The sequence below is a fragment of the Rosa chinensis genome, chromosome 1 (genome assembly GCF_002994745.2).
Source record: "Rosa chinensis cultivar Old Blush chromosome 1, RchiOBHm-V2, whole genome shotgun sequence".
Classification (NCBI taxonomy): Eukaryota; Viridiplantae; Streptophyta; class Magnoliopsida; order Rosales; family Rosaceae; genus Rosa; species Rosa chinensis.
In genome coordinates this window covers 87,934-99,476 of record NC_037088.1, presented here as the reverse complement: position 1 = coordinate 99,476, position 11,543 = coordinate 87,934, and the positions used below count along the sequence as shown (strand labels likewise).

At 42.0% G+C, this 11,543-nt stretch overlaps 1 protein-coding gene across 1 annotated transcript; it reads left to right on the top strand.

Annotated features, from left to right (window-relative positions):
• The first annotated feature begins 8,510 nt into the window (after positions 1 to 8,510).
• On the top strand, positions 8,511 to 11,543 carry LOC112182151 (cysteine-rich receptor-like protein kinase 26). Its single transcript, XM_040514732.1, has 7 exons — positions 8,511 to 9,369; positions 9,651 to 9,773; positions 9,893 to 10,032; positions 10,117 to 10,327; positions 10,471 to 10,708; positions 10,874 to 11,027; positions 11,143 to 11,543. Exons 1-7 carry the CDS (start codon positions 8,511 to 8,513, stop codon positions 11,434 to 11,436), a joined length of 2,019 nt encoding a protein of 672 aa, XP_040370666.1. The 3' UTR covers positions 11,437 to 11,543.

The following is an 11,543-nucleotide window of genomic DNA, read 5'->3' as shown; positions in this document are numbered from 1 at the left end:
AACTGATCACGTCCCTCTTTTATTGCTTAGGTTAGGAGATTTTCACTTATTTTCCTTTTAGGAATCAAGTAGCTTCTCCTTTAAGATTCTTAATAATTTTCACCCATAAAAATATGTCATATATCTCTAATAAACAGATATATTCAGTTAATACTCGTCGGTGGGCTACTAAAAGGAATTTGGGCCTCAAATCATGGATTTCCGTCAAAGTGTCAGATTCTCGGACTGCTCGACCTTGCTGTATTAAATCGGCCATAACTTTTTGTAGAAAAATTATATGAATGAACCGTTAAAAGTTCTGGAAACTAGACATCCAAATCTTTCCAAGAATATAAAGTTCACTATCTAGTTCGTTCTGAGCTGCTCTCAGTTTCATGTCAAAGTTGACTGATCTGCACAGGCAGATTTACTGATTTAGCTTCCTTTCTTCTACTTTGCTCCATAACACCTACAAAACATAAAAATAAAGTAAATGACTCAAATAGATGGAAAACTAACTAAGAAAACATGAAGAAATCAATACAAAATCATGTACATTTATGAGCTTATCAACTGTCATATGGCAACAAGGTTACAAGGTTAGGTTTGGTGAATTTCTCGCTTATTGATACTATTGTGTGAGCTTATTTGTAGTTCAATTAGTTGTTTGGGGTTTAAACTGTTGTTTATTGGGCTTGGCAGAATATGTTGCAAATTGGGTTGATTGTTGGAGGCTCGGACAAGTATGAAGGGGGAAAGATGTCAAAATATTCAACTACTCTTCCTCTGCACTCAATTAAGATGTCAGGTATGGTTTCTGGTTCAACAGATGTATCTTTTTTCGAGAAAAGTTGATCGTATTCGGGGCTATACCTGTTAGAAAAGTCCTGCAGAAGTTTAAGATAATTATGCATTTTGTGGTATTGAGGCTAGCTTATGTTACCCATAATCCGAAAGTTTATTTCAGCATCTGTGTTTGTGTGTTGTGTGTGTGTGTGGAGACTGATTATTTTAGATAGATCGTTTGGTGTGTATGGTTAACATGAGCTGTAGTACTATTACAGCGGTGGGCACTTGAGCGGCTCAACTGACAGTGACACTAATGACGCAAAGAAAATTGGTGCTGAAGAAGATTTTGAGAATTTTCTTGGTTGCTTCAAAGATACGAATATGCAAGCCCAAGGTGTGGATCCCAAGAGGGGTTGGGGATTTCGTGGTGTTCACAAGGTATTTTTACTCAGTTGAATGTTATAGTTTCCATGTGTATGTGGACGCATATGTTTGCAAATACATCTGCATTGTGTCATAACGTGTAAAGATTATTAGGGTAATCTGACCAGAGCTTCCAAACCATGTTTACTCAACTGAATGTTATAGTTTCCATGTGTATGTGGATGTGTTATATCTCAGTGAGGTTTCTTGACACTAAAATTGAAAAAAAGAAACATCTAATTATAGTTTATTTTAATATGGTTCTGCTTAAGCAAACTCAAATTGATCTAAAAACTCATGCTATGATGTGATGGATTTTAGCTCAAATTGGGGTTTTGATTTTTTTGGGGCTTTCTTTGTGTTGGAGTTTGAAATCTCAGTAAGTGATTGGACTGGTTTAAGGTGAGAAACAATTAAACGATACAAGAAGGCATGTGCAGATTCTTCAAATAATGGATCTGTCTCTGAAGCTACTACTCAGGTATGTATACTTCACAATAGTAGATTTTACATGAAAATATCATGAAATTGAAGCGTAATACTTTTGCGAGTAATGAAACTGCTTTGTATAAACAAAGATATTTTTATGGGTAGTGTGAAGTAGCAATAATTGAAAATGTGTGCAGGTTTCCTTTTCAGAACTTATTACTCATAAAGTTTATTATAATGTGATCTATATTACCTGCATTTATACTTTGTAAAACATATAAAGCATCTCTGTGATCAACTCTAATATACATGCATCAACTGTAACTCAAAATTGAATGAATCTTCATTTTGGCTCTCAATGAGATGCTTCTTAACCTATTAATTTGTGTATGTTCATAAATCTCAGTACTATTAGCAAGAAGTTGCCAAACTGCGTGCCCAGATAACCACTTTGCAGAACAGTAACAGGTAACCTCAGAGAGACTTGGTCAACCCTATATATATAACAAAATAATTTCACCTTGGCAGATATTGACATGCTGTTGATATCCAGGGGATATATGGTTGAGGGTTTGAGCAATATGTCTATCAAGGAGCTCAAGGGCGTGGAGACCAAACTTGAGAAAGCAATTAGCAGAATTAGATCCAAGAAGGTATCTCTTCCATCTGAGTATTTGATATTCTTTGTGGTATCTCTCTCTCTCTCTCTCTCTCTCTCTCTCTCTGATTTTTTTCTTTGATTTGTTATAACTTTGTTTCGTTTTCTCTTTTCTCAGGATTGGAAGATATGTTCACTTAAAGAAAAGCAGGTAAACTGCTTGTTTTTGCAATAAATAGAGAAGCCATAACTAATTGATAAGAAGCTGTAGGATTTATATTTTATGATGCTTTTGTTTAAAATTTAGTTTTGTCCACTCTGCAAGATTAAAATTGACTGCTTTGTACGTAAAATTCATCTTTGCTTTGTAAGTAACATTGAAATTCATCATTTCAGTTACTCAAAGCTTAGTTGTGCATAAAAATAGAAGGGCAAAGGAGGCATGGTGAAAAAGAAAAGGAGAGGAGAGAGGGAAAAGAAAGACGGGACGACAAGGATTTTATCCATGATGGCAGTAGGGACTTCAACATACAGCGTTTTCCACACAAACGGAAATCCACTCGTAGGAGTGAAGACTTAGCTGCTGACCAATTGCATCAAGGTGGGGAAGACGATGAAAGCCTGGGAGAACATCTCATTTCATCTTCTCATGACGATAAAAAAAATTCTGCAAAAAGTGAGAATTGTGATGTTTTTGTGCAAAGGAGCAATTTTATGAAAACTTAATTTGTTTTCTGGACGTGTTAGTGTGCACAACCAAGTAGCTAAAACTTTAAACTTGCAGCTTCATGATCTCAGTAAAAAGCTTCTTGTCATTAGAAATCAGTATCAAAATAAAAATCGATGTCTCATGATTATCAACATTTTGAATGTGACCCCAAAATCGATGTACACAAAACCAATGCACATCGATATCTAAACACCAAACCGTTATTTACTGTCAACGTACAAATTAGCTATTATAAAGTAAACCGATTTACCATGAAATACAGGACATCAGTTTTGAAAAATAGAAATGATGTCTACAAAACAAGTAGACATCGTTTCAACCAACGAAAAGCGATGTTCATAGTAACATAAAACATCATTCTTAATAGATTAACCAATGTTGCCTAAAGGCACATACATCATTCTTAGGAGAATAAGGCGGCAAGATGCACGTAAAAATGGACACGAACAAACAAATTTTTTTGGAGACTGATGTCTACGAGAGTATTAGACATCATTTCTGAAATTGTAATCGATTTAAATGTTCACTGAGGTATTGTTCGAGATATACTTTATTAAGCATAAAATGTGAAAATATGAAGAATTAAATATAGTTAACATATAAGATTATGATGATTATAATGATTATACATCGATTTGTGTTTTAGAATCGATGTTGGTCGTTGTCTGGGACATAAGTTAAAAACGCGCTTATACTGATGTTTGGATCTTTTACATCAGCCACTAAGAGGTCGGTCGGAATTTAGTTTTATATCGGTTCTGGACTGATGTCTATTAACATAATTCTAGTAGTGCGTGTGAATGCTGAAGATCCACGCCAAGGGTATTGGGAGGCTCAGGAGAGGCTGATGAGGGTATGTATTACTGTATGTTTTGCTCATTTATTGTTACTTGGTTATGCTGACACCATGGTATGCGATGCAGGCTATCAACATGAATTACCATGCCTCGCCCGAGTTGGTAGCCCACTTTGATCGGGAGATAGCCAGATTGCAGGGGGAGTTGAATGCCGAGAGGGAGCGGGCGCGCGAACTTCAGAGTGCAATGGACCAAGGCCAGGTGGAGCGCGAGGATATGAGGCAAGTAATTGCATTTGTTGCGAGAGAATTCAATACATGGGTAATATCATATCATTCAATACTGCGCGGGGGCAGCTGGGAAATACATTTGATTAAGAAAGGTAAAAGGAGATAGTGTTGATGCTTACAAGCTTTTTTTTTTTTTTGGGGGGGGGGGGGGGGAGGGGCGATAACGTTGCGGAGACTGTAGCCTAGATTCCTTGCTCTACTTGGGGTAATAGTGGAGGTGTTGGGTATTCCACGGATGTGGGAGGGTGATACCATCTGCTCCCCTCAAGTAGAAGGTGGCGGGTTCGATAGCCTCGGTGATTTCATACGGCCCTTCCCAGGTGGCCTTGAGCCCCGTTGGGGTTGGCATTTTTTCCTTCATCACCCAGTCCCCGATGGAGAGGAGGCGAGGCATGACTCTGGCGTTATAGTAGCGAGCGATACGCTGCTTGTTGTTGATATTCCAGAGATGCATGGGCTTGCTCGCGGCGCTCTTCCAAGAGGTCAGAGTCGAGGTTCAACCCTTCGTAGTTGGTGAGTGGGTCGAAGCATGCGGCCCTCTCACTATGAACCTCCTACTTGACAAGGATCACGACCTCGGTTCCGAATGACAAGTAGAAAGGGGACTCGCCATTGGCCTTTGTTGGGGTCGTTCTTATCACCCATAGCACCTCGGGGAGTTTTTTGGCCCATAAGCCCTTGGCATCGTCGGGCCTCTTCTTCAAATTTTGCTTGATTATCTTATTGACAGCTTCAACTTGGCCATTTGTCTATGGGTGTGCGGGGGAGGCATATCGTATCTGCGTGCCGTACTGGCCAACGAAGTCCCTGAGTGTATCATTATCAAACTAGGCACTGTTATCAGTGATGATTGTCTCTGGGATTCCGAAGCGGCAGTAGATCATCTTCCACAGGAAGTTAATGACCTTGGCAACTGTGATCGTGGCTAAAGCCTTGGCCTCTACCCATGCACTTGGTGTTGTAGTCCACCGCGACAATGGCGAATTTGAGTTGTCCCGGTGTTGTTGGGAATTTGCCAATGAAGTCTAGACCCCACTGGCAGTATGCCCAAGGGGCGATGATGATCGAGAGCAGTACCGAGGGTGCAAGAGGGGAGTTGGCGAACTGGTGGCACTTTAGTCAGGCGCTAGCAATACGCTTCGGGTCTTGCTCGATTGTAGGCCAATAGTACCCTGTATGCAGTGCCTTAAACGCCAGGTTTCTCGCGCCCGCGTGATTGCTGCAAACTCCACTATGCAGCGATAGCAGGACTCGTTGCCCCTCCTCGAGGGAGATGCACTTCAACAGGGGAAAGGACCTTCCTTTCCTGTATAGTTTGCACTCTCAGACCGTGTACAGCGTTGCTCTTCTGCGGAGCCTGGTGGCGATAGTCTTGTCTTGGGGCTCGATACCTTTGGAGAGGTAGTCGATAAATAGGTCCATCCATGAAGGCGGAAGCTCGCTCTCGGTCAAGAATATATGGCTTATCGATACTCGGCTTGTCCAGGATTTCCTGCTTGAGATTTCCCATATCGGTGTTTGGGGGCGATGTTGCCAACCTGGCGACAGCGTCTGCCTTGCTGTTCTGTGCCCGGGGGATCAGGGAGATTATATGGTTGGTGAGACATCGCTGGAGTAAAGCCTTGGCGAGGGATTGGTAGTGGGATAGATGTGGCTCCTTGGCTTGGAAATCACCGCTGACTTGGTTGACGACGAGTTGGGAATCACTAAAGATTACCAGTCTTGTGACTCCTAGCTCCTTGGCAAACTAGATGCCAGCGATCAGTGCTTCGTACTCGGTTGCGTTGTTTGAGGCCTTGAACTTGAATTGTAGTGCATACTCATATGTGGTCCTTTCTGGGTCAGTTAAGACTACCCTGGCGCCACTGAGCTTACTGTTGGAGGATCCGTCGACGTGAAGAGTCCATGTGGGGGTGGTATGGGGTTCCAAGACAGTCTCGTCCAAGGATTCGGCATCTTCTCGGGGTATGAACTCAGCGATGAAATCTGCAGCGGCTTGCCCTTTGATGGCCGTATGCGACGTGTGGCGAATGTCGAACTTGGTGAGTTCGATGGACCATTTTACTAACCTTCTTGAAGATTCCGGTTTCTGGAGGACATGTTTCAAAGGCTGGTTGGTCAAAATATGTATGGTGTGTGCTTGGAAATATTGCTGTAATCGCCGGGCGGCAGTGAGGAGTGCGAGTGCGAATTTCTCAATATATGAGTACCTGGATTCGGCATCGTTGAACCCCTTGCCGGTGTAATAGACTAGCAGTTCATTGTTGTCCTCTCGTCTGACCAAGGCAGCGCTGATCGTGGTCTGATACTGCGAGGTAGATGTACAGGACCTCTCCTGGGATGGGTTTGGAAAGAGTGGGTACTGATGCCAGATAGTCTCAGAGGCCTTGGAAAGCTTTGTCGTGCTCGGGTCCCCAATTGATCGTTTCGGTATGGTGAGTTTTGAGGAGCTTGAAAAATGGGGCTCATTTATCGGTTAAGCGCAATATGAATCGGGCGAGAGCGACAACCTTCCCAGTGAGGGCTTGGCCTCCGAGGGGCACTTCTCAGCCTGTATTCGGGCAGTGAATGGCCCCATCTTTCCCTGAAAGCCCGCCGTGATAAGTTGCCATCCGGTCCTGCTTTCAACGCTTTCTACTCGTGCTTGTAAGGAGGCGATGGCTTCGTTCATTTGGAGCAATAGCCGAGTATTAGGGTCGGGTGAAGGTACGTTGGCGGCTATGGCGGCGTTTTCTCCTGAGGTTCCCGCTATATCACGGACAGGCTGAGGTGGTGGCGCCGTGCCGAGTTGATTAGGGAGTAGGGGTGAATTCTAGTAGATGACTTAGGGTCCTATACTCGTGCTGTCAGGCGTGGGGCTCGTGGGGCTCCCCAATATGGCGCTTGGGGGCACGAAGGTGCCGGCTAGGCCAGTGCCTGGGTTGGTGGTGAGGACTGCTCCTAGTGTCGGGACACCACCAATAGTTGGTATCGGGGTCTCCTGCTTATGGGCTCTGTCCAATGCTTCGTTATGCGCGACTCGCCGCTGGAGAGCCTCTCGGAGGATGCGATTTTGGTTTGTCATATTGTCGACCTCCCTGCGAGCCGCTATGGCTGCTGCGCGCTCGACCTCAGCTTGTGCACATGTCTCCATGAGGTCGCACATTGCTATTTCTAGAAAGGTGGTTGGATCGATGGTCATAACTGAGCGAGTCTCGACATTCGGGCTTTGGAACTCGAGAGTGCGCTGGACCTCACGGGTAGTTGCCTCGTGGGGCGGATCATCGTTATCAGGGATGCTGGTAGCCATGGATGTGTTGTCCTGCCAGCAAGGAGCGAGGGGAATCCTTCTAGCGCCAAATGTTTCAGTTATCTCGCAGAGATCGGATCCAGCTAAACACGGGGTGTGTCGGTCTGCTACTATTGTTGTCGATCTCGCTTATCTGCAAAACGGACGAAGGTCAGAGGGAAGACCGGATGTGCCAGCCTTCAACGCTCCGATACCTAAGTCAGTATCGTTATAAAATAAGGATAATGGAAAGTGATAGTAAACAGTTACCTCTTTAGGTTGTTGGAGATTACCTTAATGTAGCAGATTTGTGGGAGCTTGGTTCCGTTTCTTTCGGTGTGGGACGCTCGGGGTTCCCGATATCGCCTTGAGGGGTATCGGGGCGCTCAGCTGGGAGCTTACTTCGCTTGCGTATTGGCGATACGAGTCTTGTGCTTCCGATACTTGTGCCTAGGAGGTATATGTATACCAACAGCACTTATACCTGTAACATTACCATATTTCTAGCCGAAATCACTGTGTACTTATAACTTGCAATTACTACCGCATTTTATGGCTATAATCATTACCGCATTCATAGCGGAGTCAACTTGTCATAACTGCAAGTCCAAATTTATTGACTACTCCCACATCTATCATCTTAATTTAGACGTGTGTATTTGGTTATGGGGAGGATTCAATTAATGCACCGACGTGCACTTGCACTGACATAAATTGATGGTGAGATTATATTAAATACATTTTTAGGTTATTAATAAAAATATTGATTATAAATATCAAGGGTTGAGATCATCTTATAAGTGTTAGGTCATTTACACCGTCGGTGTATAGAATAATTTCCAATTTAGTTATGAATTAATTCGAGTTCCTGCATCAAACTATAAATTTGAGTTTTATAAAATGCTTTTTAGAGAAATCCCAAATAATGTGGGGCCTAGTTAATGCCGTGGATTCTCGTCCGAAGTTTATCTTTGCAGGCCTTGTCCTCACCCCCTCTCACTCAACCACTCTTATTTCATATGTTAACGCTTTGAGCGGTTGAAAATATTCTCTTGTTTTGATCGCTTCTTAAAGAATTATTCATGCATAGAACTGCAAACTTGGAGTGATGGTATATGCCCTATATGAAAGCTACATCATATTAATCAATTACTTTTTGGTAATCTGTATATAGATTTGCCGCCATGTGTCACCAAGCAAAGGAGTAATGGTTTCCACTAGTTTTGTATCACTCCTTTCTATACAGGCACTTCATGTGTTACTGATCATCATCATGATCACTGCCCAAGCACTTGATCTGCCTCCCAATGGTAAGAGCAACTTCTGTTACAACGACAGAGGCAACTACACTACCAATGGTAGTGTCTACCAGACAAACCTCAACAGCATGCTCAACTACCTCATCTCCAACAGAAACGGCACCGGGTTTTACAGTTCCTCCAGACTCTCAGGCCCAAACCCCGAAGATGAAGAAGTTTACGCCACCGGAGTTTGTAGAGGAGACGCTAAGGTGGATGCTTGCGGCAAATGCCTTAGCGACTCTACATATCAACTCACCAAGTCTTGCCCTAACCAGAAGGAGGCACTTGGATGCTTCGACAACTGCACTTTACGCTACTCGAATCGCTCCTTGTACGGCGTCATGGAATCCAAGCCTGCTTTGATCTCCTATAACCTACAAAACGTGTCATCGTCGTTAGATGCAGTTGAGGACTTCAATCAACGGTTCACTACGCTGTTGGACGGTTTGACGACTGAAGCCGCGGCTCGGGGTGATGAGCTCAAGTTTGCATTTGGAAATGTAAATGCTTCAAAGATTAATAAAACGATATATGCAATGGCGCAGTGCACACCGGATTTGACGGAGAAAGACTGCAAGAGTTGCTTGGATGATGCTGTTGGACAACTGAAAATATTTTATGGGAGTATTGGAGGGAGAGTTTGTACACCCAGTTGTAACTTTAGGTTCGAGGTTTACCCTTTCCTAGAACCGCAGGAAGCCCAGGCGGTCGCGGTTCCTTTACCTCCTTTACCATCCTCCAATACCACAGTTTCATTGGGATTAGGTATGTGTAGGCATATGTTAATTTCTTGGTCAATGTTCACATGCTCAGTAACTCAGCAAGAAAATTATTACGCTTAGTTATTCTTAGATCATAATTTCCTTGCTAAGTTACAGAGCAGGTAAACACCACTACGCATCTCTTTACACTTTGAATTTAAGTAACAAAATGAATTGTTTAGTCGTAAATGCTTATTATATCAAATGTGGAATTATTGACACTTCCAGAGTTACAGAAAGTAATAAAACTCCCCATCTAATTTGGGGATGTGATGATTTTTGTAGGAAAGAAGCGAACTAATTTATTTCGGACTATCATCGTTATTGTTGTGTCAATTGCTGCCTTTCTAGCACTGATTATATCCATCTGCATTTTCCTGAGAGTGGGGAAGACAAAGAAAAAACTTGGAGGTAAGTTAAGATGATTTAATTTGTGACTATTGGTGATTTCCCCTAGGGTTTAGAACTCCTACATAAGCACTTACACATGCAAATGATGCAATATTGACCATTAAGGAACTTATTTAAGTCTTTTCTTAAAGGTTCCTCAGATGAAATTGGAAGTGCAGAAGCCTTGCAATTCGACTTTGGCTCCATTAAGGTTGCCACAAATAACTTCTCAGAAGAAAATAAACTTGGACGAGGTGGATTTGGTGTTGTCTACAAGGTAAGAAAACATCATAGCCTGAATACTTGGATTAAATATATATAATCAGCAAATTTGACCTTTTTATTTACTAATTGAATGCAGGGTAGACTTTTCAGTAAAGAAGATATAGCAGTGAAAAGACTTTCTAGTGATTCTAAACAAGGAGATGAAGAATTCAAGAATGAGGTATTGTTAGTGGCTAGGCTTCAGCATCGCAATTTGGTTAAGCTCCTAGGTTTCAGTCTGGAAGGAAATGAAAGGCTTCTTGTCTATGAGTTTCTCCCTAACGCAAGCCTCGATCAATTTATATTTGGTATGGTCAGATTTTTCTTTTGTTCTTTTTGGTTTAAACAAGTCTATAACAAATCTATATCATGATTGAGAGTTCATAAAAGTACTGTTAACAGAAATCATCGATTCAATTATTATAAAATTGTACTTTTGCATGATATGTAGATCCAACCAAGCGCTCACATTTTGATTGGGATAGTCGGTACAGAATCATAGTAGGAATTGCCAGAGGACTCCTTTACCTCCACGAAGATTCTCGTCTTAGGATTATTCATCGTGATCTCAAAGCTAGCAACATTTTGCTAGATGCAGAAATGAACCCGAAGATTGCTGATTTTGGCATGGCAAAGTTGTTTAAGCTTGATCAAAGACAAGGCGAAACCCATCGAATCGTAGGAACATAGTAAGTACTGCTAACTAATCTATATATATATACCTTAGTTTTCCTGTCCTGTGTAGCATAGAACTGACAAGAAAGAAGGCAACAGTACTGTACATATGGATATAACTATGAAAATCCATCCAGATAAACAAGCACGTTGACAAAATCTATCATGTTGATATGTAGCGGATATATGGCTCCAGAGTATGCAATGCGAGGGAAATTTTCTGTTAAATCTGATGTCTATAGCTTTGGAGTGTTACTTTTGGAGATAATAAGTGGACAGAAGATCAATTCTTCCCATCATGATGATAAGAATGACGAGGATCTTGTAAGCTTTGTAAGTAGATAAAATATACTCCTGCTTTTCATTAATTTCAATGAGTAATTAGCAATGCAATTGAAATACAATGACTGATCTCTAAATTTGTTTCTCGTTATCACAAACTTTACAGGCGTGGAGAAATTGGAGGGAAGGCACAGCTTCAAATTTAATAGATTCTACCTTGATGCCTGCAGTTTCAAACACTGACATAATGAGATGCATCCACATTGGATTGCTATGTTTGCAAGAAAGTATGGCTGATAGGCCAACCGTGACTTCAGTTATTCAAATGCTTACATGCGAGTCTCCTGGTCTCCCAAAACCATCACAACCAACCCTTTTTGTGATTAATGGATCTGATATGGCAGGGCTCATGGGATCAAATGATTCCAAGAGATTCCTATCATCAGAAATCAAGAAATGAGGCTTCATTTCCCAAACTATTTCCTCGCTAGTTTTGTTCTCCGTTATTGTTATAGGCTAGTCTTTTGGATCATTTGTCTGTTGTTGATCCAACTGTACTTAACCCCG